Genomic DNA, 26,345 nt, shown 5'->3' with positions numbered 1-26,345 from the left:
CGATCAGGTTTTTGTGATATCTACTGCTGGAATCATCAATTGGAATAACTTTCCTAATAGACCCATATCGTTTTAGACACTCAATAATTTCCCCTTCGGTATCTGTACTGGTACCACCACTAATAATCACAGACCTAGTTACATCCACCCCAGACTGCTGAACGTAATCCATCTTGGTAACCAATACTCATTTAGCACAAACTTATCAAGACCACATAACAATGGTTCCACACATATTGGGCTCCTAGCTAGCTCGCCACTTTTGTAACATGTGCTTCTTCTTTTAAGGTATAAAAGGAATTTAAGGACCAGTTGTAAACAGTTATAGATTCTAGGTTTGTCTACGGAGCCCAATGCTCGCTAAAGGAACCACCACTGAGTCACAGATAAGTTTGACTAAGAGTTGTATTGTGATTATATTCCAAACAAAAATTAATTACATACAAAAGAAATAAACAACGTTTCAGAAAGGTCAGTTCAGTTCATTTTCCATATAGTTCATAGAGTCTCCGTTCAGGTTGTTTCTCATATTGTTCTCCGTTCAGTTAGTTTCTCATATAGTTCATCGAATCAGTTTAGTTTGTTCCTACCACACCTCTTGTGGGAAGGAAAAGGAATTGTGGTCCAAAGGAATCTCCATTTGTAGCTCGCCATCCAAACCTTTACGTGCTCCGGAACTCGGTCACAAAAACCTGACCTAAAAGGCCACAAGGAATGATAAATGAACATGAACTTTTAAAGGATAAATACAAATATCTGTCATGTTGAAAATCATATTAAGACATCAGTCACTTAATTATCAACAGGTTTTAACAACTGCACAGAATGAATTGAATTGCTTAAACAAAAAGAAACCCAAAATAATTACAGGGCTAAAATAAACAAACCTCCATAATCAAATATTAACCCAGCTATGCTAAGCGCTAAGCGCTAAGCTAGCGGGAGCTAGCTAAATGTTAAGCCAGCTGGAGATTACATTTAGTCTTTGTTCTACTCACCGCTGACTGCAGATTTAGTGCGCAAACCCACACGGTCTAGTTACGACACCGATCGTAGCCGCTGCTGCTCAGATGCCGTCCGGCTGAACCAAAGGTAAACAGGAAGTGACCTAATATTGACCCGGATATTTATGGCAGCTGGCGGTCCGTGATTGGCTACGTAATTAAAAATAGTTTCTGGATCAGAGGGTTACAAATGGGTGACGTCACGGTGACTACGTCAACTCCTTAAATACACTTTATGGTTTTTACCCATCACAATATGGGGACTGTTTATTAAAGCTACTATAATGTGTAAGTCAGTTAGTAAACAACATCTAGAGCTCGATGTAGCTCCGTTCAAAAAGCTTCGTTCCAAGTGGCAATAGCAAATAATGCACATTTTGTCTAGTAGGAGACTGTCAAAAATACATCTCTTAACCCCCCCTGCCTGCTGGGGGTTTAGGGTTTAGGGTTAAATAATAATCAACAATATTTGTAATGATTGTTAAACTTTTTATAGTCATCGAAATGCTTCTGTTTGTTTTACCGTGACACAGAAGTGAGTCAAAGCACATTGGCACTTTTTGGTGACTATAAAACCTTTAACCATCATCCAAAACATTGTTTATCATAATTTAACCCCAAACCCGCTGGCGGGCCGGTGGGTCTGAAGATGTTAAGGGGTACTGCAGCAATTTGTTAATGCACTTCCATAACGTGGAAACAATCAATAATGGTCAAAAATCAATGCAACAGAGGGGGAGACATCCAGACTTTTCTGATGCTCTCACAACAAATGGGATGGAAAAGGAAACCAGCAGTGTTAGCAGTGACAGGGACCGCAGTGCTGGACACACCGGCGTGGGAGCCAAGAGGGATAACGGCATAGCCCAGTTCTTGTCCCATCGCCTTGCGTCTGGCTGTCTGATTGGCTGCTCGGCCTGTGCACCGGGCAGACGATGTAGTTTATAGGCAGTGCGGCAAGACACAGAGACAAAGTTGGCATAATAAGAGGAAGGCTGGCAGCACTGAGACTGAAATTGATTCATGCTTTGCTGAGCTGCAGAGGTGGCTGTGTAGAGAGCCTGTCTGTCCTGTGTGTGTGTGTGTGTGTAGGCAGTTGTGTACAGACAAAGTGCCAGCGCTGCACTTTGTTTCCATCTTCTGCTTTTTTGTGTCTTTGTTGGCATTTTATTTTCCTAATGGCTGCAGTGACAAAAGAGTGGTTGCATATGTCTGATTGGGAGGGAGTGGTGCTTACAGGCACAACCAGACACGCTCACCGTCTCAGAATATGAGCCTCTGGTTTGCTGCACGTTAGCTTTCTGCACTCCCTCCCTGACGCGCTGAATGGCAGCCGTCGCAGTAGTTACCCTCATTGGCTTAGAATCGTAGCTGCAGACGGAGCTGGGTCGTCTTAGGTCAGTCTGCTTCCCAAACAGCTTCATCTCAAGCCACAGAGACGCACACAGAATGACGTTAGCTGGGTGGAATAGCATGTGTTGCTTCCTTTGGTTGTCCTGTCTTCCGTTGGCTTCAAATATCATAATGTTGTATTACATTGAAAGGGAGAAGAAAATGCATCATTGCATATAAACACTGGGTAAAGTAACACCAAATGGGTGGGACAAGGTACCGTGTAGAAAATATAATATATGAATATGAATAAAATATATGATTAATAATGGACATCTATGTGCGAAGTTGCAGAGAGTGGGGCTCTTGGGGGTTACCGTTGCTGATTTGCTAAAATGAAAATAAAAAAGTCCAGCTGGTCAAAATATAACTTGAAACTAACTTCATTTCATTGTAGACTGTGCTGAGTAAACGAAAAAACCCAAAACAAACTAGAGAGAGCACAGATATCCGCCAGCTGTGTCTGCAACCACCACAGCTGTTTTGTGTGATTGAATGAATAAAATCCATAATACGTCAAGACACCAATGGGCTTTGAGACGTCGTAAAACGTACTTCATTCAAACTCAAAAACAAGCGGCGATGTATGGAAGCAATCGGCTCAAAGTCCATGGATAAGACATTTCATGTTATCTTGCCCAAAACCAAAATAAAACTCATCAAGCTGTCTGCCCACATAGCACTTTTAGCACTGGTTGTTCTGTTAGCTGTTAGACGTCAGCCAAACACACCATCCAAAAACGTACTTACTTACTGTATTCCCCCACTGTATCTGTGGGCGCAGGCTAGCGGCTGGGGGTCAGCGTTGCACTCATTTTCAAGTAACTCAACTTAAAAATAATGACCTTACTGCTGCACACATCAGACCACTGGCCCAAAGCTAATGTGGGTGGGAGTAATGGACGTTTTATTGGTGGTCCTCATCTGTAGATATACACTTTTTAATGACACAGCACCATTTTATCATTTAAAGCAAATTATTTTTGTGGGGCCCCTGACAGCGTGCCATGGACCCCACTTTGAGAATCACTGGTCTATAAAATATGTTTGAGAAAAGTGGCATTCGCTGCAACCATGAGAGGTCCTTGACCATGAAGCCATGAATGAGCATGATGTTAGGCTGTATGGTCCAGCAGTATGCGAGATAAGCTGTTGACAGACAGACACGCGTGAGCACACACGACCATATACATAATCTCCTGGCAGATAATAATTTGTGAGTTTTAGAGGTGGTTATGGGAAGATACATTTTTTTGCCATTAAACAAAGTCAGGCTAGCTGTTTCCCCCTGCTTCCAGACATAACGCTAAGCTAAGCTAACCACCTGCTTCATTGTTAGCATACATACATGTAAGTGGTATCAATCTTCTCATCTAACTCTTGGCAAGACAGCAAAGTCTACTGTGCAGTACCATTTGTTCATGAACTTGCAGATGCAGAAGTATGTTTCAGGCTTTGGAATGAGAATGTTTACCTATAAAATGACTTATTAAGCTCCTTTTGTTGACTTTTGGGAATGGCCTGTTATTTTTCTATGAGCCCGCTTCCCCACACAAAACCAAAAATCTGCACCTCGGGTTCAGTCTCGAAAGCAAGGGTCCTGTGAAGTTCCTGTTTAATACTAGCACGTCTTCTCTTGATGCACCTCAATTACGGTAACGTCGATGAGGGCATGCTATTTCAAGAATACAACTCTACAAACGAGCAAAAAGAGCAGACGGAGAGGGGACCGTCCGTTGTCCCGTAAACAAGCAGAATGTTCCCATTCACTGCTGCGTGCGTCCTCTACCAGCGTCACAGCCAATGTTGCGTCAGTAGGATCAAAGCATTCATTCACATCGACGTGCAGAGTTATGAGCAGCATGTCGAGAACATGCTCCTCTGATGTTTATGGATGAGGGTTCTGGGAACGAGCACAAAGAGCCGAATGGGTGGTGTGCGGTGAAAGGGCAACGGAGCGGCAAAAGAATGGACTGCTTTATTCTTATTAGCACTAATTACAAGTTTGTCTTCTTTTGATTGTTTAATGAAGGGAAGTTTGTGGGAAAAGTTTCTTTATATCCTGTTATCCTCCTTGATGTCTTGATTTTCTCTGCGGTGGATTAAATCATGGTGTCCAAATAATTAAAAAACACAATTCTTGATTTGTACGTGGGGCCAGTTTATTGGCCTCTTAACCTCTCCTCTTCTGAAGGAAACATGATGCAGTGATGCTTTACTGGTATGACCCTAAAGAAATGCTTTTGTTCAGTGCTCATGGATGACCAACATTCATGTGCATCATCAGCTAAATTCTCCCCTCAGTACATCACTTCAAACCCAGCAGAACTGTTGCTTCTGCACAGAAGGGCTGCTAATCTTCATTCACATTTGTCTGAGTACACACACTCGGGGAAGGGAAGAACACTCATAGACACACATTTTTGCACAGATCCACCCGTCTCCATCCTCGTTTGTGCTTCTCTCATACCGTCTGTCGCTGTGTGTCCTCTTCTTCCACTTCTGTGTCGGATCAGACAATCGTAGAGTCGTAAATTCTCGGCGTGACTTGGCTGTGAGACATGGCAGAGTACCCGTTAGGCCTTGAAGTATGTTGGTAGGGATGGAAATCGATCATCTTTATTGATAATGCTACATTGTGAACAAGTCATCCATGTTGAAATCGGCAGGAGGAGAGCTAGTTAACGTTAGCTGTTAGCGGCTAGTGGGCAGCACAGTCCTGCTTGGCTAAATAACAGAGCTAACAGCCAATGATATCGGAGGTTGCATTGAGTTACTTTATGATGCGTTCAAGCTCTATTCAGTAAAAATGAGTACTAGGCAAATATAAATTATACGTTATGTTGGCGTTCAAATGTAAAGACAATTTTGTTTTTAGGGAGAAACTTTTGGACAGTTCATTTTGACCTGTTTAACTTCCTAACACTAGCTCTGAACAGCTTCGAATGCATCATTGAGACTACTAATACCAAGAATATTTAAATGAAAATACAATCATACATCTCCTAATAATTTGAATTGTGTTGTTATGCAGTTGAATACTATAGATGATAATAACAAAGTAGAGGGAAGTATTGGGAGTGTGGTAAAAAAAGTTAGTCTGGTGACGGGCCAGTATGTACTCTTTTCTACACAACAATTTATCAGCAATCAATCGATAAAGAATTGGATTGATGTGTGGTGGTTGTCCGTGTTTCCGTCTTTGAACTTGCCTAAAAAGTCTCTTTTCAGCGTTTTACCTAGCTCCACCCTCACATGTCACTTCTGGTTGCAAGAAACCAAGATGGCGGCGACCAAAAATCAAGATGGCGACAGCTAAATACCAAGATGCTGATTCCAAACTCAAGGCTTCAAAATCGTAGGCCTCAAACCAATGGGTGAAGTCACGCCGACTACGTCCACTTCTTATATACAGTCTATGGTCATAAGGCAAACAAACAATGGTCTTTCACTACGACACAATACACAAGGTAAAATGAGCAATTATCCCTCCCAAGGCTCATTTTCCTTCTCGTCACCACATGTCTGTTGGGTCACGCTATCATTGGGCTGATACAGTGTAGTCAAACGTTGACATTAGCCACAGACTCGGATCAGCAAAGTCAGCCCTCCAGCATTATTGGAGAGGTGGCTGCCTGAAGTTATTGCTCTGACATGACTCAATCACTTTGTGTGTGTGTGTGTGTGTGTGTGTGTGTGTGTGTGTGTGTGTGTGTGTGTGTGTGTGTGTGTGTGTGTGTAAACTTGAGACATGTGTGGATTATTCCCCTAAACCCAGTGAGCTGTCAGCTTCCCAGCAGAGGTGAGAGGGGAGCCAGAAATACACACACACACACGAGGAAAGCCAGACTCATACTGTTTGTCTGTTAAAAGTCTCATTTGTGGTTGTAAAGTGAATGTGCACTGTTAGCAACTCAAATGAAGAGGGGGACGGGATGAGTCATGAAATGAGGCTGGATTAAATGGGTATTTTCCGACAAATTTCATCAAAGCAGACTCATACATTGGGAACCTAAATGGCAGCACTGGTAATGGGACTTTCCAGAATCCATGTAACCCAAAACACACTCATCTCTGCCAGCCTGGCCCATGATGTTTGATACCAAATCCTACAATGAGAAATCTGAGCATTAGTCTTGCTCACTGTGCGTCTGGAAACAGTTTGATTGGATGTGTCAATGCTTTGGTGTTGTGGGTCCTAATTCGTGACCTGATCAGCGTACAAATCCAACATCAACAAAAATGTATGTGGGCAAACGAGAGTGAGAAGGAGTCTCAGTTAGGTTGGGATGGGGCGCTCTTGGTCCTTCTGTCGCTTGCTCCATCCAGCCAGCTGTCCCATCTGTCTGTCCAATCAATCCAGCCATCTGTTCAGCCCCTTTGATCAAGAACTAAACGCTCTTCAGAACTTGTGGTCAGCTTATTATTCAATCTGTGGTTATTCAGGAATAAGGATTACTACTAATGTCGGTCTGCTCTTGATTGCTCTTCAAGCTCTACCCTTTGGCAATAAAATGTGATTTCTGCTTTTGGTTTATTATGGATTATGGCTTGGAGGATCGTGACCATAATGGGATTTGCATGCACTTGCTCCTTATTTTAACATTTTACACAAGATAACTGACAGACACTTTTCCTTGATATTTGCTGTGGATTCTCATGTTCCCTGGAGGATTAAACCCTTGTGAGTTTGGTCGTATTTTGGCATTTTGGTACATTAACACGGCTCTAAGCATTCATGCTCCCAGGGGGAAGAACCATTTAGAGTAATCATTTGGAGAAACGGCGTGCAACTTTCCTAAACGGAGAGTACATTCTGGACTTGCGTTCACCTAGGGCAGAGGTCGGCAACCCGTGGCTCCGGAGCCGCATGCGGCTCTTCAGCCCCTCTGTTGCGGCTCCCCGAGGCTACATCCACACTAATATGTTTCCGTTTTAAAACAGAGTTTTCAGCATCGTTTTCTAAATGATCTCCGTCCAGACTAAAACGCCTGAAAACGAATTACACGAGACTATTCACGTACACTGGGCATGCGGGTGTGTGCCGATGTAAACCGGAAGTAGATTGGTTGCTTCGTTAAAACAAATACGACAGAGTAATAAAGTAGTCTTTAAAAATGAAATGATGTTTGATACTTAAGATCTTCTCTAAAATCTTCCTCTATAAACTCAAACAGACACATTTAGTGGAAAGTTTTAGACGTTTTATTTTTCAGACTTAGTTACAGCGCTGCGGGACTTGCTCTATCTCTCTTTCTCACATCAAATTTACTTTAAAATCAACACTTACACATAAAGATTTACTAGATTATGGGTCATAAATGTGGTCATCACACGTCTCTCACTCCTTTCCTCGGTTTCATTGTTTCTGTTCTCATTCGTAGCTCTGCTGGTGTCTGAAGTCTCTGTCCTACTGGAGAGCAACTACTGCTTTTGTTCCTTTACATTTCATCTGTGGACTTCACAATAGTACAAAAATAACATTATTAAGGAAAGGAAAGTCCTCCGTTTTGTGTCCATCGTCCTCAAAGCCGCTAACCGTGACTTCAGACGTACGGAGCAGACGTCTGAAGTCGGACGTCTACCAGCGGCGTGATCACGCCGCTTGCTAATCGCTCCAATAACAGCTGCTTCCTCCGCAAAAATGCTAGTAAAGACAGAAAGGTGTCGTTAACAAGGTTAGCGACACCTGTAACCAGTTGTTCATGTTGAATTAACCTGGTAGTTGATCGGTAATCAAGGCTGTTGTTGTTTGTGAATTTCCAGGTAAGGGTCACATGATGGGGTGTGACAAACCAGGGAAGGACACGTCGTGACTGCTAAGAGCCAATCAAGTAGCAAACACGTGATCGTTTCCAAATGTATGCATTTACGGCGTCCACATGACAAAGCAACCTCGGAGTTTCCAAATGTATCCGTCTTTGGGATTGTTTTCAAACTCCTCCGTTTTCGGTGCTGTGAAAACTCCAGCGTAGTGTGGACGCTCAGTGTAAACGTAGCAAAACATGCGTTTTCAAATGGAAACGGAGTAGTGTAGACATGGCCTGAGAGGCTTTGACAAAATATAAAATAAATAACGTTTATTTTAATTTTAATTTTTGCACAGTGGACAATCTTTCAAAGGTGATACTGTCACTGACAATAGCAATAAAATGTCACGAATTGTCTTTATACTTGTTCTATAATTTCATAAATACAACAAACTATAGTTTTTGTATATATAATATAACTAGATATAAAACTTTATAAGCTGTGATATCAAATAGCTTTTGCGGCTCCAGACAAATTTTATTTGGTGGAAAATAGGGCAAAATGGCTCTTTGGATAGTAAAGGTTGCCGACCCCTGACCGTATTGTAGGTATTGTGGAACATGGGGCTCTATGTACTATACTATATACTATACTTGTACTATAATAACCCAGTACCAAGTAGTACTCAAACCTCTTCAGTCAAACAATACCTGCCTCAGTACCTACACCAGTGTATCTGTATGGTTTAGCTTGCAGCCAATCACTGCAAGAATTCCCCCGTTTCAATGCGACATGTGATTGGCCTGCCGGCAGTTACAACAGCAAGATGCAGTATAGTGTGATGCTGTGGCATGTTGAAGTTGAGTGGTTTTGGCATTTTACGCAACTGAATGCATCCATTCACATGATAGGTATCGAATGAAGTAGAAAAAAAGGAATCAATTGAAGAACTCTATTAGTATCGGTATTACTTGAGGGTGCTGGTATAATTATACCCAGCTCTAATGGGCCTTCAGTCACATTGCATAGAGATATTCTTCTATCTAAATACTATTGCCTATTTTTATTTCTCTTTAACTTCCACACTTTCTTTTCCTCTCAGCTCTTATGTGCAGTGATGGTTGACATCTCAGCTCGGGTTTTGACCACAACCAGCCCAGCTGACCAATCCATCCTCTCACCCCGCCACTATCAGCACACCGACCCAGACTCGGGCACCCACCTGGTCTGTGACAAGTGCCCGGCAGGCACTTATGTATCCGTCCACTGCACCCTGGTGGCCGTGAGGGAGTGCAGCCGCTGCCCTGAAGGCACCTTCACACGGGGCGAGAACGGGATGCAGAAATGCCATCCCTGTCGAGCTCCATGTCCTGGACGCTTCGTCGAGAAAACCATCTGCACTCCCATCCAGGACAGAGTCTGCACATGTCCCCCCAACAGCTTTTTGTTGGGGGATGGCGGCACAGAATGTAAGCCCCACTCACTGTGCCCGCCAGGGACCAGGGTGAAAAGGCGGGGAAGTGAAACAGAGGACGTACTCTGTAAGCCGTGCACCAAGGGGACTTTCTCAGATATGGAGTCGAGGGTGGTGAAGTGCCGGACCCACACAGACTGCCAAGCTCAGGGGCAGGTGCTGCTCACACCAGGGACAAAAGAGACAGATAATGTCTGTGGAGCCCCTTCTGCAGCCCCCTCTTCCTCGTCGTCTTCGCCTGTCTCCACAACCACCCTACTGGGGCCTGCACAGGCTGTGCTTGTACAGGAACCCATGACTTCTTCATCCACTCCATCATCATCCATGCCTGGACCTGCACATAAAGGTGAGAGACACTGATTGAATGCAAAAACTGTCTGTTTATGACTGCGTTTGATATGGCTTTTAAGATAGCGCATCAAAAAGTGGCGTGATGTCTACTTAGGCTATACCTTGTTGAGATGGGCTGATTTAGGCTAGCGAGGGAGGGAGGAGGACAGAGAACAAGAACAACAAAAGGGAAAGGGGAAAGTAGGGAGGGAGTAGGAAAAAAGAAGGGTGAATGAGGAAGAAATAGTAACATTCCGGAGGTAGGGAGCTGCCACCAGTTTGTTTCCATGCCTACAAATGTCTCTCGTTTTAGGATTCCCACAGTGTCCAACTGGCAAATTCAGCAATAATGCGTAGTAATGCTTCCACTCCTTTAAGCTAAGCTCGGCTGATCCTGACTTCCAGCCCTGTAATAAGTGGTATTTTCTTATCTACTCTCACATATTTGCCTGTTTCTCAAAATGTTTAACCATGAATGCCAATTAAATTAAGGAGGAAAGTACACGCATACTTCAGCTCTTACTAGCCCTCTTACATCAGTCTTGTCTCAGTCAGTCATTTCTCAGAATCAACTATCTATAGTCAGTATAGACATTTAACAAGTGAATGGACAGATTTGTCTCAAAGTATGTTGACACTTTTAATGAAGCGCAGATTTAAAAAAAGTATAAATCTGTTGAAACATTTTTAAAAGGCTGTCAAAGGCTCTCTCTCTATATGCTATTCAGAGCATTAATATAGCAGCAAACAACTATTTGTTAAAGTTTCTCACAAAGAAAACTAATTTCACAAGAATACATTTAAGCACATCATGATAGCTTTACTAGCCGTCCTCCCAATTCAACACAGATTTATTGTTCACTATGTCGAATTATCAGGTCAAATGTTCTGTTGTCCCGGGGAGGAAGGTACACTAGTAGTCTTGAGTCCTGATGCCATGTTCAGGGTACCGTCAGTTCTCGTGACGTCCCTGGAAGTGCATGTGAGCGTGTCCCCCTGGCAGGCTCATGGCCGCCGCTCTCCACTGCACCCATACGGCGGTTACAGCTGATAACGCCGTCCAGACCAACAATGTCATTAGTTTATTACTATAACAAGTTGACTTCTTGCTGCCAGCCAAAACAACAGCCCTAATTTGGGGATTAGACCCGCCTCTGTGTACCTGTCTGCTGATAAAAGGATGAGAGGGATTACCAGCCATCCAAGTGACAATCCTAAAAACAGGCAGCAGCGCATTCATGATTTAATGGCATTATACAACACCTAACCCATTAGCAGCAGTACATGGGCACAGAGTGAGCAGCAGGGATGTGATGGCAGCCACACCGATAATCAACAGCAGTTAATGACGCACCAATATTGACTGACCATTACAGTTTGTTCCCATGTCTGAAAGAGCTGTTGGGACAATCCTAATTGTACTTGTCCCACATCAACAGATTTGTTCGGCTGCGACATAGTTAGCCCATCCCAATCCTTTCTCCTTTTTACGTTTTTTTCAAATTATTCCTGCACTGGAAGCCTAAATGTGATTACTATTGCCCTCGCTTAAGCTTAATCAAAGGGCAGACTCTGGGGTGAGCAAATTCAGAGCTCATCTGCTGTGAAAGTACAAGGTGGAGCACAGTTGTGCCTAAGTGTGGGGGAAGGAGTACAGCTGGATTGTACTTTGTTTAGGGAATACACCAAGATTTTCACTCAAATAAATACATGAAACAAACCAAAAGTATCGTATTTCCATCATGTTTTCTAATGTTTGACTGGAGCTCTTTTTATGTCTCGCTGTGCCATCTTCTTCTGCAATGGTTAAATTGCACCTGACTGGAGAATACCACCAGCTGTTTATCTTGAAAAACCAACTCCTAATATTGGCAAAACAGTAGTGGATGGAAAACTATTACTTAAAATTTTCTTTTGGCAATTTTCTGAAATTTGTTTAAAACCTGCTGTACATTTGGATAGAAACCTGGCTATTGACAACCAACTAACTTGTAGTGAACATGTTGCATCTGTCATCTGTTCCTTGTGCAACTCAATTCCTTGTACATGTCATCTCTTGCCTGGACAGCTGTAAAATCCTTCTGGCAGCAGTAAGGATGCATTTGGTCCAAAATTGTCAAGTCATTAATGCCTATCTATAGAGTGACACCCACCTATTTGTACTCCATCCATCATTTAGGTTTATTTGCCATCTCATTCACCACTATCAAGCAATGAACGTCAAAAATATTGGTCTTCAGTTTGGTATACACTGGGTGGACACCCAAGGATGGAGGGTGTCAGCAGGGAAGCAGATGACTGAGATCACAGGGGGGGGTATTCTTATTCTTGAATACCCCACGCAAGATTGCTTGCGTGGATTAAAGTGTTAGGTTTCCCTTCCGTGATGCCTTCTCTTTTCATTGTCTGGGTAAAGCAAATCTCTGATCACCCTCCCTTTCTTGTCTCTCATCTCTGCACTATCTCGTCTCTTGTCTCTCTGTCCTCTCTCATCGCTCTTCCTCTTACTTGCTCTATCTTCGTCGTCGTCATCGATCCCTCTGTCTCTCATCACAGGCACCTACAGCCAGTCAGCAGCCATTCAACTGAGGGGAAAACCGGGTGGAGAAGACCACCAAGCAGAGGGGCTACTCCTCAGCCTGTCTGGCACTCCCACCCCACCAAATCGCGACCCCCCACAGATTCCACATCTCCCAGCTCCCAAGCAACACATGGACTTCGAGCACCAACGCTTGCAACCCAATTCTGACCCTGTGCCAGGCCCCATCAAGAGTGCGGTGGAGGGTCTGGAGGGTGCAGAGGTAGTCAGGGTTGGTATCAGCAAGGTAGCCGGCCAGGGGAGTGGGGGTGGTGGAAGTGGGGTCTCCAGCTACTACAGGCCCACTCGCAGAGGGTCCCCAAGGCCGAGCACCCATGATCACTTTGACATCAACGAGCACCTTCCCTGGATGATAGTGCTGCTGCTCCTGCTGGTGCTGGTGGTGATTGTGATCTGCAGCGTGAAGCGGAGCTCTCGTGTGCTGAAGAAGGGCCCCATGCAGGACCCTAGCAGCATCATAGAGAAGGCAATTCAGAAGAAATCAACTGTGCCTCCATCGCAGGTCAAAGAGAAATGGATCTACTACTCCAACGGACAGGGTAAGCCTGCTGTTTCTTTGATTTCAACAAGAGTGATTCCATTAAAAGAGTGTATGAGGCTGCTAAAGTGTCTTGGACCACCACAAGCCTCTAGAACAGAACAGATTCAAAGGTTGTTTTCTCAATGGAGTGACGTATAAGGCTGTGCTAATCCACTATATAGAGGATTCTATACTTTCCCTTCCACACTTTAGGACAATGAGTTAGATTTGGCTCAACTTGGAATTCATTGGCTGATTGTCTGATGACGATTTAGCCTCTGAAGTGCCATGGCCAATGTTTTCGGGGGTTCTGGTTTAGCTGGACCAAAACTCCGTGCTGCGGTCTTTGTTTACGTTCCGATAAGCAACTTGGGAATGCGGGAATGGAGTTGGAGTTGAGAGACGACGTGTACGACCAGATTGTTGCACAATTGACCAGTTACCAAGCTAATTCTAAGCTATTGAAAAGAAAAATCGTCGTCAACGGAACACATTGGCCCAAATTAATTCGGCCAATGTGTTCCGCCTATTTTGTGCTCTAAACAGACTGTTTACCTGCAATTTACCCAATTGGTACTATTACTACTCGGACTACAAACGGAAACCAGAATGCTTCCTGTAACAAAATCTTGTCCCGTTGCCCACATATTCTGCATTCATAAGCAGATATCTGTTTATTGAGAATAGATCATGTTGGAAGTTTACCTGAACAAACAGGTACTCAAAAGCACATTCGCAGTATTTCGAAATAGTTTCTCATTTACATCGTAATGAAAATTCTTGACTCTGGTGTTCCAGGTGTTAGTATGAAATAAGATGCTGCAATGGATCCGACTAGAGTACACTGAGATGAATGAGCTGATAGCAACACATTCCTCCCACTGTCCACATACATTTTCACAGTTTGTCCTATTTTTATATGAGCTAGAACTATATTTTAAAGGTGTTTATGTATGATTTTGTTGTAAAACATCTCACATGTCTCAATAGCAACCATCTTTATGAGACTTCTACCAACCTGGTATCACTCCCAGCTCATCATGTACCGACGGTTGGTCAGTGCCCCGTGGAGTCTAATGTCAACGCACTGGGCTTTCAACTAACTCTACTGTAATACACCTACAGTGTATGACATCATGTTTATGACAATGTCAGTAGCATTATGACATCCCTGTTATTTTGTAAGGCATATGCCCTCAAAGAACGTGTCGTAGCAGTAACCTGCCGTGATGTTCTGTAATCTCAGGACTAGTGGTTCTACATGGTCTACATCCGCAGCAAACACGGTACCATTCGGGTGTGGTGACATGCGTTTAGTTCTGCTCCCGAGCCGTGTAGAGCCTTCAGTTGATGCCATCGAGCCACTGTGGGTTTCTGATCCAATCGATTGTGCCGCGCAGCACATGGCGTGGAGGCCAGTGGTTACATAAGCAAGGACGTGACCCTGTTGTAGTACCACCCTGCTGTCACTACCATCTAACCCCAACACACACACCCAGGTTGCATCACTGCTCTCAGTTCTCCAATTTCATCTTGGTTTCTATTCCCTCCACTTACCTGTCTTGTTGTAACTCCTTGTTCTTAGTTGCTTCTCTCTTCCTTTGTCATTTCTTTGTACCTTTTATTTCTGAACATTTTTTCTTCCTGTTTTGTTGTTTCGCTCAAATCGTGTTGTTTCTTCCTCTTATGTTTCACTCACTAAGCTTTATTTTTGACCTCTTCCTGTCTCCAGCTAGCTTACATCCTCTATTTGCCTCTTCTATGTGCCTCATTTAACGTCCTCTGTCTGATTCTTGTTTTGGAAATTTGGGATTTCACTTCTCTCCCTATTACTACTGTTACACCCCCCCCCCCCCCCCCGCACTCGTCTTCAGTGCCCGTCTGTTGACACTGTGGCTATCAACAGGTAGAGTACATGTTGTCCCACAGCTGAGCTCTTGATTTCAATCAGAGAGAAAGACCCAGACCCAGGGGACACCTCCTGCCTGAGACACTCGACTCTCCATTTTGAAACTCTGTATGTGAGTGTGTGTGTGTGTGTGTGTGTGTGTGTGTGTGTGTGTGTGTGTGTTAAAGCCGAGCCACCCGCCACCCTCTCTCTGCTCCCTCAGTGCCTGGCCACAGAGAACTGGAATAATCTGGTTTCAGCTGCATCAGGGTTGTTGTTTGGTTGGCAAGGCACATTAGTGGGTCAAGCGGGTCTCTTACAGGACGACAAAGAGAGATATATAGACAGAAGGAAATGAACAGAGAGTGAGAGAAATGGTGCAACACTGGTGTGTGTTTATGTTGGAAGTGGGAAATGTTGTATTGTGATGTTGCTGGCTAACCACACTGGGGTTTCCTGGTCGTTACCTAGCAGCCCCTGTTAGCCCAGATACTGGAGATGCCTGACAAAGAGAGGTATGGATGTAAAAAGAGACAAGTAACGTTGAAGAAACTTCTTGCACCATAAGAGATAAAGTGCAGGTTTCCGCCAACCTATGGACTGTGCTCTATGCGTAACTTAAGTTTCTGTATGTTGAATACAAATGCCAGAAGAACTACTTTCTCTTAAAGCTGCACTGATTATTCTTATCTTAACAGTGGAGAAAATGACTATATTTGAAAGGGATCAACCCACAGAGAATTATCACTCAACTCTGCAGTTCCTCTCTGCTCAACATCGCGTTTTAGCATCTCTCAGCTCATTGTTTTGGTTTCCCGGCCCACAACTTTACTTGTCTTTTTTTTTTAAATAATGAGATCAAACCCACAGCTCAAATACACAGACAAAGATAATGATATGCTCATCACCTCATGCTTAGTACAGTTGTTGTTGAGAGAAATGTGTAACCCAGAGGATTTTTCCTGGGAAAGACTCAGTATTTGTTCCTCCAGGCTGCCACTATGAGTCAATGATTGTGGAAACATGTCGAGCTGAAACCCATTGCTGTGTAAGGATCAGTGCTGAAGCCTTCATGGCATTTAAAGACCCGTTTTTAAACTGACTTTTGTACATTTCAGTGTGTGTGTGTGTGTGTGTGTGTCACGTTTTTTCTCCCAATTGAATGAGTTATTCTGCGCCCATGTGAATGCATTTACGTGGAGATGTATGTATGCACATGCAACTCAAATAGCCATTTTACACCGCTGTTTACTCTCTGGAGCATAAAACAAAAGAGCTTCTTAATCCTTCCAAGGTGCGTGGCTGGCTCCCCTTGAAGGTTGTAATGCCCCTTTACTAGCGCAGTTAAAACTCTCAGGCAACAAAGGAAAAACAGAAAGGGAAACGTCAAAGCACAGATCACACACATACAGGACTTGGCGTTTGCTCTGAGCCGGGTCAGGAAGTAGTGAAAACTGCTAGTCCTCCACCGCACGGCCAGGGCCACGCGCCAGATTTGTATTGCGCAGGATCTGAACAACCTATTTATTTATCTGGAACAAGGGGCGCAGCAGTCCAATGAAACAAAAGGGAATCACAAGAATGTCGTACAAAGGTTAGCTTGAGGCTACAGTAAGCTGACCTCGCTTTTATACCCTGTGGTCCTACATTTTTTTTTGTCCTCAAACAACTGTGTCATTTGGTTACTTATGGTGTTTTTATGTAGCTATTTTGCAATAAGATGATCATGGCCACTTTAATCATTGATCGGCCAGGTGTGCAGAGGAGAAAAAAGCAGGATTTGATCCGTCTTAAATTGTTTGTACAACCAAAGTCTGCCCCCGCGAAGGCCTTCAGGGAGAGAAGTCCAGAAGTGTGCTCCCCTATCCCCATTTATTTATCTCGTCAAGACACATTATTTGGAGTGAGAGCGAGGAGGCGATAAGACGCCGCACCCAAGAGGAGGCTATGACCGCAAGCGTTTCGCAGCGCCTTTGAGCGTGGCTGCACAGAACAGATATAAACAGATTGGCCTGAAGCAAATTGAACCTTTAATGGCACATAATGGTGGTTTTACCTTTTTTCGGTATGAGATTGGAATCCAATACAGTAAACATTTTATCGTCCCTTTGTTCTTGGTCAAAGTTACTTGCTTGGTAATGCAATTGCAAGCAGGAACTGTTTCGATAGCCCTTGTTGTTGGTGGAGGAATCAGAAACTTGAGAATCTGCTGCTAAAAAGGTATTAGATTGTTAAAAACTAGAAGTTAAATAGTAAGTAAAGGTGTACATAACTGGAATTTGTTTCATTTTTGCTTCAGATTAGCCTCGAATTCTCATGAATACAAGGTAAAGATACAGCAATTACTTGAAATTATATCTTTTATTTAAAGTTTTAAAAGTTGATTTTTACACCTCAGTACAATTGAATTGAAACCAGTGGCAGTCTTGAAGGTAGCACATCAATCCAAGACTTCATGGTCTTCTTTGGAGAATGTTAATGTAATGTTTAGTGAATTCACTTTGAACCATAAACATGGAAAAAACCATATTGGTCCTTTTGAGAGAACCTCAGATAGAGCCAGGTTGCGCTTGGTGTGTTCACAAGGCGTACCATTCACAACATACTGTATATTGCCAAAGTCAGATTCAGACTGTGGAGGAAAACATGAAGGAAAACAACATTCTACCTGCCCACCATCCTCCCTCGTTAAACATCCACACCGCTAATAATGCCAAGTTCCACATCCAAGCCTAGCGGGGAGCCACATGTTAGAATATACTGCGCTGTGCAGCACTAGGGTGGGCCGAGGTAGCCTGCCCTCGGTTCAGCCTGGGTTTGATTGTGAAGAGCACAGTTTGGGGCGGGCTGTTGCCTGGTTGGAGGTATACCGCACTTGTTATGATCCCACAAAGCACACACACACACACACACACACACACACACACACACACACGTTTCACCAATTTAATGTTGTGTGTTCCGAAAGTGGAAGAAATGTGAGCGGACTATGTGATGTGATAAACAGAATGGTATTTGTGAGGATGCACACGGCGCCCTGCTTTACATCATGTTACACGCAGTAAGAAGGCGCTGGAGTGAGACGACTTGTTGGATCCATAGGTTCTTATTTTTTATTCACGTTATTCGCGTGTTTAATTTTTACGATGTGTTGGACACTTATGCTGCAGCACCCATAAGCCACCGCTGCTGTTATAAAGAAACGGAAGAAAATTGGATGTGTTCAGAATGCTGTGTCATTGTCATTGTAGTCATCAAAGAAAACTATCCTATCTTCCTATTACGGAAGCAATTCTGAAACTCATCAATGTGTCCTGTCCTAACTCAGACGTCCTATCTTATCTTAACGAATGAAATCCTAACTACGTCTGTAGATTCCGTTCTTCACTCAGCACGCGTCCTGTCATGCCTGTATCTATGTTTAGAATGTAGGCCTACACAAGACTGTAGCTGTAACCTCAGTCTGGAGGTCAGCCAAAAACAAGTGCGTTTCTGATCTGTTGACCACCGGCAGAGCCCCATGCCTTCTTGTTGGCCTCTCCAAAGCCAGACGTAGCGCGTCGATACATGATCCGGGAAATTGAAAGCGTCGTTATACTGTTTGAGTAGCTTTTCAGTCATTATAGTTCAGTGTTTATGATATACTGTATATATATATATCTATATATTAATATATATAGATATATATATGTGAAGAAGACTACTGCTTGCCTATGTTTGGTGCTGCAAAAAAAGACGCTTTACTCTTTAGTTTTAATGGACAGATGGAAAACGCTAATCAAGTGGTGTCACAGCAGAAGTCCTTATCACCTGCACTGCCAAACAAGATGAGTCATTTTCAACTGATCAGGTTAGGACACAACACTTTGTTTTTCGTTAACATTTGTTGTGTTGGAAAGTAACACCAGTGTCTCATTCTGTGCCGTGTGCAAAAATGACACTCGCGTCGTGTAGCGCACCCTCAGGACAGCTCGCAGTGTGTCCCCTCCAGGCAGCGGTATCCTGCTTCATATGACATTGTGATAAAACACGTCAGTTTGAATAAATACCAGCAACAAGCAGCTGTTTGACAGTTTTTTTTCTGCTGAGGAGTGCACACGCTAATACACACGGATAATTCCCTCTGCAAACACATAAACACATCCGCAGGCCGACGCACTGAATCATCACGAGACTTATATAGGTCATTTAAATGTGCTCAGCTCGCAGTGGCAGCGAGGCATGCAGAGCGGGGGGGGTTCTCCTCTGTCGCCGTGTGTTATGGCGAGCGAAGTCGACAGGCTCCCGGCCAAGAAGGCCGGCACGCGAGGTCCTCTGGGTCCCTCCACGGTTCGTGAGAGTTCATTAATCTTGAGCTGGAGGAGGGGATTGTGTGTGTGTGTGTGTGTGTGTGTGTGTGTTCTTCAACACCTTTGAGTATTTAAGCAATTTTGAGTGAGGACACTTTGCAAAATGAGATAAAATTAAGTTGGTTTGAAGTCCTACAAAGGGTCAGTTAAAGACCGGGGCTCTGGTTTAGGGTAATTTACTTTCAAGGTAAGGGTTAGTCGTCAGGTTAGTTTAGGATTATGACTTGGGTTGAGGGTTAAAAATAGGATTAGGTTTAGGTTAAATGTTGAAGCTAACCATGTAGTGATGAGGGTTCAAGTTGGGATCAAAGGTCGAGAAGAGGAGAATGAGTGTAAACGGTGGAGTTGTAGTGTGTGTGGCATGTCGGGGTATTGTCTAAATGGGTGCCAACGCCATTGGGCCAGAGTAACGGGAGTGATTCCTCTTCTTATGCAGTGCCACTTTTCATGTAATACCACCTGTATAGTGGCACGGAAGCAACCACCAGTTCTGAAAAGTGATGGCAGGGCCTTAAACCTGCATTCTCTCTAATGGCCATCAGGGGGCAATTTAACTGGTTGCAAAAAGAAGTCTGATTGCGTAGAAGTCTATGAGAAAATGACTCTACTTCTCTCTTGATTTCTTCCCTCAGTAAACATTGTAAACATGAGTTTATGGTCTCAATCTCTAGTTTCAAGTCTTCTTCAATACAGCATGATGTTCATTGAGTAACTTCTCTCTCAGCCTATGTGTGCTTCTCTGTGTGTGTATATCCATGTACAGGCAATGTGTTTCTGTTTCTGTCGAGCCATGAATTACCACTACTGGCTTACATCCATTTAATCTCTCTGAATCATCCTGGATTTATACACTTAGCATGTTTTGCCCCAGCAGACATTAATCAGGGATCAACCTGATACTTATCAAAAGTGGTGGCATGGCATTAATTCTGTGCCGATGCTCTGGAAGTGTAGCGCCACGTAGTACGCAGCAGGAGGCTTCAGTGAATTTACAGAACCAGAAAGAATTTAAGAAATTGACCATTTGTCTGAGCTTTCCTACTGCAATTACAGGCATCAACCAATCACGTTGTGCGGAATATTCAAAAAGGTTTGCTACAGTACTTTATTAGGAATATAAAACAATAACACGGAGGCTCTGCGGTCCCGAACCAAGACGGCAAACCGTGGCTTATGCATGCACGCACAGTGTCACACAAAACATCCGAGGCGCTACCTTTTTGCTTGACAAACACACGAGTCAGCATTTATATTGCCAGCCAAGTTATTGTCGAGTCACGCAACAGTCAGCGAGGAAGTGGAGCAGAGAGTGCCCAAACAGGGAGCAGAGCGTCTGAGGGGGGGGGGGGGGGGCCTGCTGGAGGACAATCAGTAGTCACAGCTCCAAGAGAAACGTGGTGATGTGTGTATGTGTGTGTGTGTCACGAGAGAGATCGTGAATGGCAAGTGTGAAGGTATGTGAGATGCATGAATTTACTGTGACACACTTACAGTAAGATGAACAGAAAAGTCCTTTCCAACACATTCTGCAACAATAACTTGCTAAAATAGCGCAGGATTTCCATGGCAACTTGCACCAGTAATCAGATACCTAAAAAAATGACCAACTTTATTTAAAGACGTTGAACTAACAACGAATAAAGAGAAAAACTCAACCCAAGTGCAAAGTCCTCCTAATAGTGTCTTACTGCAGAACTTCAGGCTCCATTAGCACTATAGTAAAAAAATATCACATGGGTGTTAAATTAGACAAACGTTTCCCTTCCTTATCAATACATAGTGTTTACATGCCACTGTATTGTATTGCACAGCATATTGTTTCATCATGCTTATTGGTAATTAATAAAGTAGACTACTGAGCATATATTTAATGCAATGTATCGCGTCCATTACATAACCCACATCAATAACACTAAGGCAAACAATAAAACCTTCATATTTCGATGTGACTGCAACTTGTAAACTTGTGTAATGTGTAATGTAACGTTAAGCAGCAAACAACTTCTCTAACCTTTTGAGTTTGTTAAGGTTTCGCGAACATATGCTAGCTATGCTAATATTGTTAGCAAACTAACGTTAGCACAACGACAACAGGAGAAAAAAGAAAAAAGCTCATTGTAATCATTTAAGCCAACGTTTTGCATTTACATTTTGTATTTATTATATATATATATATATTTTACTGATTAATGGTAATTCATTTGCTCACATTGCACAGATAATGTTTGATGTTGGATGTTACAGTGATCAGATCCGTCGTAACAAAAGTAAACCTTTTTTCCCATTTTTTAGATAATCTATAAACATCTATTCATTGGTTTTAAACACGTTCCTTGACCCCAGAGGCTGATCGCTGTCCGAACAATAGCCAGTGGCTTCCAAGATTTTCTAGGACAGTTTTTCTATCGCAATATAGTTAATCATAACCCCGCTATCATGATACGTATCGGATCGCCAGATTCTTTCAAGTACTGAATGCAGTCTTACCTGGTGCCAGTGGCGGGCCGTGCGTTTTATACCTTCACTGCTGTCCTACAGCTGAAACACAGCTACGGTTATTATTTGTTTATATTACGGCATTTGGTCAGAAAGCAAAGTTTAGTGTGACCTCATTATGGCAGCAAATGAAAACAATGTGTCCAAGTGCAATAAGATATGCTGTATGTCAGTGGTATTTTATTCCTGGGCCTTCAGTGCTGTCCTACTACAGTTGAACCAGCTCCTAATAACCTCAGCTACGGGTTATTTGATTTCTGTAAAAAACGCATATTCACGTAACAATGCAACATTTATCAAGTGAAATAAAATGTTACATGAAGCTCAACACCGATGAGGGCTACAAATACACTAACTGCAGATTGTAGATACATGAATACGCGCATGATGGGATGCTTCGTCATTAATGGACAATGCATATAGTCAAATAAATCCAGCAAAACTGTGGTGCTGAAACATGCAGTCCTCCACACACTACAGAGCACGGGACTAAAGAGATGACACACTAGTTGCACAAGCTGAGACAGTGTGATTCCAGACACACTCTCATTCACACGCCTTATGGAAGTTCAGTGTAATTGACAGAAAGAGAACAATGGTGTATTGTGTGGCGCATAGCATGAGGGCTCCATTAGTTAGAAATGAGGCAATTGTTTGCTGCTGCATCCTGTTAGTTAGCACAGCGTACAGCTACATTCTTCAATTAAGAGCAAATCCAGCAATCATCTGAGTCTCATTTTTTTATACTGAATAGTGGTTCAACAAATGATCACAAGCCTTTCTTCTTTCAACCTTAAAGGGCGGCTTTATTATTATAATGGGGGTTTTTGTGAGTTTTTTTAATCATTCTATAATTTCCCAATGTTCCTTCATGTTTTCAAATCCCAACATTTTGGTTGAAGTAGGGTCTGAAAACTTTTCCCCACGTGACCCGATGTAGGTTTACGCATGGAGACGCTGCTACATATACAGTATATATTCGTCCTTATAGTCAATGTACCGGGAATTACCCACAAATCATTGCAATGTGACGTTAAACACGGAGTAACCAGTGACGGCTGAGGACGGCTCACGTGTGTTCAGCCTGGAGTATTACATTTACTCAGAAACATTAAGGATTAAAGATGGAACACAAAATAAACAGGAAATCAGAAAATATTTATTAATTTATTCATCAAATATTTGATTTTGTCATTGAAGCTGTTTTGACAAAAACCAGTAAATAGATTAAATGAAGTTAATTCTCATCTTGTGAGGAAAGAGCCTGAAGACGTTCAAATCAGGGAGTACAAAGCAAAGCGCTGTCCCGTTCATATTTACACCATCTCAAGCCCTCACAGTCTCTCACACTCACCCACTCACCAGGTGACGTCAGTGAGTCCTTGAGGGTTCAGGGTTTGAGGCTTTAGGGGGGACGTTGGGATTGGGCCTGAGTTTCCATTTGAAAACCCTGGAAAAGAACCCAAATGTGGTCAACTTTTTAAGCCTGCGTCCTCTACCTTTTCTTTCTCTGCTCAGGAGTGGATATCCTGAAGCTGGTGGCGGCCCAGGTGGGCACCCAGTGGATCGACATCTATCAGTCGCTGGCCAATGCCACGGAGAGGGAGGTGGCCGCCTTCTCAAACGGCTACTCGTCGGATCACGAGCGGGCGTACGCCGCGCTGCAGCACTGGACCATCCGGGATGGCGACGCCAACCTGGCCAAGCTGATCAATGCCCTGCACAGACAGCGCCGCATCGACGTGGTGGAGAAGATCCGCTGTGTCATGGAGGACAACCCACAGGTAAGGCCGGATGGATGTGTGGGCAAGACTGTTTTGAACCAGCCTGTTTTCAGAAGTGTGGCAGGGGAATATCTTTGACCTCTCCCTGTGTACACATCTTCTCCATCTTCAGCTCCGTCAACATCGCTGGCACAAGCTGTAGTACACGCTGTTCTTTGCATCTCCCTCCAACTGAAATCTAATCTGTGAGGAAAGCTGCGTGTCCCGCTGGAGCCAGTCCCTGTGGTTTAGCTGCATTCCTCACTTTAAAGCAACGGCGCACATTGGGAGAATGATTTGATGTTGAAGCAGTGATTACACTAAGTGTTGCAGCCGCTCTCTCTGCAAAAACTACAGAGTCATGGAAAATGAGTGTTGGGATGAGTGAGGTCGTGAGGGAGGAAGTGGTGTGACTTTATGTCTGTTTGAGGACAGAATGGACAGCCCAATGGGACATTTGAATCAGTTTTTTTCTGTTATCAGTCCGTTTATTGAGATACACTACATTTCTCGTGAACATGTGTACCGTTAGTTAGCCAAACACACCGTCCAAGACACTCTGGGCACTAAACAGCAGACGGGGGTCGGCGACTACCCTCTGATGTGTTATCAGTAGCGGCCCTTACCGTTAAGAGGAGTGAGTGAGGAGTCAGCAGGCAGGCGATAACAAAAGGTGTTTTGAGAAAGTGTGAGTCGCCGCAACCACGAGAGGTCCGACAGCATGCAGCCATAACTTGGCCACCCAAAATATTATACAGTTTGCTGCAGCAGAATGCGAGATTAGCCGTGGACAGACACATAGTTGCACACATTCACTCAGGGACGCACACACACACATATGCAACCGATCGCATGATCCTCTTGCGGAGATAATTACATAGTTTCCACATGTAAACAGTTTGGTTTCATTTTGAATGCATGGCTTTATATTTGACTGGAAAGTGCTTTGAGAACTCCATTTTGGCCGACCGTCTACCGTAAAAATATGAAGCAATTTAATCCAGCAGTCTTCAATTCCTTTCTAGCAGCAAGGCCACGGAGATGGCGCACATCAGGACTCTCCACGCTTCGCGACCGTAGGTCAGTTTATGCGGAAGTTAATGTTGAAGTTAGTACGTCACAGTTCTTTGCAATAGCACACATAAATGAGTCCGCAGCTCTGACCACATCCGCTCTACTCTCATTCTATTTCTATGCTCCAAACTAAAAGTAAAGGTTGATTACTTTGGTTGATCAGTGATAGTGTTTGACCACACAAACCACCAACGTTTAGACTTGCCTCCTCTATTGATTGCCTCTACAGGGGACGAGCTAGTTTCACAAACACAAATCTCGTACTTGTCTTCCTCCTGCACACATGTGTTGACATGATGCAGCCTGGTGCATGCGTGTAGCAGGATGACTGCTATTGATTACACAACTCACATGTCCAACCTCAGTCATGGGCCGTCTGGTATCAGCCTCGTACTGTAATCTGCTCAGAACACACACACACACACACACACACAAACAAAAAGCCATAAACAAAGGGGATACACCAAATCCTTCATCACCATTTACTTACTTCTTACTCTGTTAACTTTCCAGTGATTCATATCTTGGTGTCCTTGACGGCACTGTCCACGGTCAGCGATGCACAGTCACAGCCTTGTTTTGAAAAAGCTCCAGCTGTCTCAGTGTCTCAGCTCTTTAGTCATCCGTTGTAATTTGTCCTTTCATCGCAGCTTAATAATGAGCAGATCATCTCCGGCGATATTTTTTCTCTCTTTGGATAAGATAGCAGATAATGAAAATGTCTGGCGAGGGGGGGGGGGGGGGGGCATGGTGATTAGGGCCCACAGGAAGTTGGAGCAGCGCTGTTGGAACAATATTCATGTTTAATCAACTTGATTTAAGACGGACAGAAACACAGTATGGCCAATAGTATGTGGACACCCCATGTGTCTCACACAAGACGGTGTGTCTTGTGTGGTCTGGGGCTGTTTCTAATGGTTTGTGTTTGTCACAATGCTCACATGCACCAAGCCAACTCCATCCAACACCTTTGGAATGAGCGAGAACACTGACTAAGAGCCGGGCCTCATCACCCTACATCGGCTTCCAAAATCTGATTTGAAAAGCCTTCCCAGAAGAGCGAGGGCTGTTATAGCGTCACATTACTGCCCGTGGTTTTTGGAATGACCCATTGAACTATTACAGTACATGTGGACGTAATGTTCAGGCGATTTTCTGGTTATTTGCCTAATTTAACTGAAAATACCGAATAAATGACAAGTACTGATTGCAAACCGAGGTTTTTTGGCATGACTGAATGAGAGTACTGATTCCCCAGATCAGCCAATCAGGAAGTAGTCTGTGAACCAGTTCCCAAACACACACATATTTACTTAGAGAAACAAACCGTCACGAAGGGAGAGAACGAGCAAGACCTCATTGTTGGTGTTTGTTCATTCAAGTATGAAACACACTGTAGCTTCAGCTAGAGAGAGAGAGAGAGAGAGAGAGAGAGAGAGAGAGAGAGAGAGAGAGAGAGAGAGAGAGAGAGAGAGAGAGAGAGAGAGAGAGAGAGAGAGAGAGAGAGAGAGAGAGAGAGAGAGAGAGATGCATTCTGGGTGTGCAGTCTTTCTACTCCCGTCTGTTCACAGTCGCATACATTCCTGACGTGCAAATGTATCATTTAAATTGACAAACCACATTTGTGTACATCGTGACACATTTCAGAGGGGATTAAAAACGATTTGTCTCACACCACTTACTAGCGTACAATCTATTTTTCTGA

The 26,345-nt window shown here is 43.6% G+C and overlaps 1 protein-coding gene across 2 annotated transcripts in view; it reads left to right on the top strand.

Moving 5' to 3' along the window:
- tnfrsf21 (tumor necrosis factor receptor superfamily, member 21) overlaps positions 1–26,345 on the top strand; it is a 49,305-nt gene that overhangs the window by 12,217 nt on the left and 10,743 nt on the right. For both annotated transcript variants that reach the window (XM_079180519.1, XM_079180520.1), the window contains exons 2-4: positions 9,250–9,967; positions 12,508–13,089; positions 23,322–23,587. In XM_079180519.1, coding sequence (XP_079036645.1) covers positions 9,250–9,967; positions 12,508–13,089; positions 23,322–23,587 — 1,566 coding nt within the window. The remainder of the gene's footprint in view (positions 1–9,249; positions 9,968–12,507; positions 13,090–23,321; positions 23,588–26,345) is intronic.

This window comes from Pholis gunnellus, assembly GCF_910591455.1.
Source record: "Pholis gunnellus genome assembly, chromosome: 19".
Lineage (NCBI taxonomy): Eukaryota > Metazoa > Chordata > Actinopteri > Perciformes > Pholidae > Pholis > Pholis gunnellus.
This window is presented reverse-complemented; position numbering and strand designations above follow the sequence as displayed.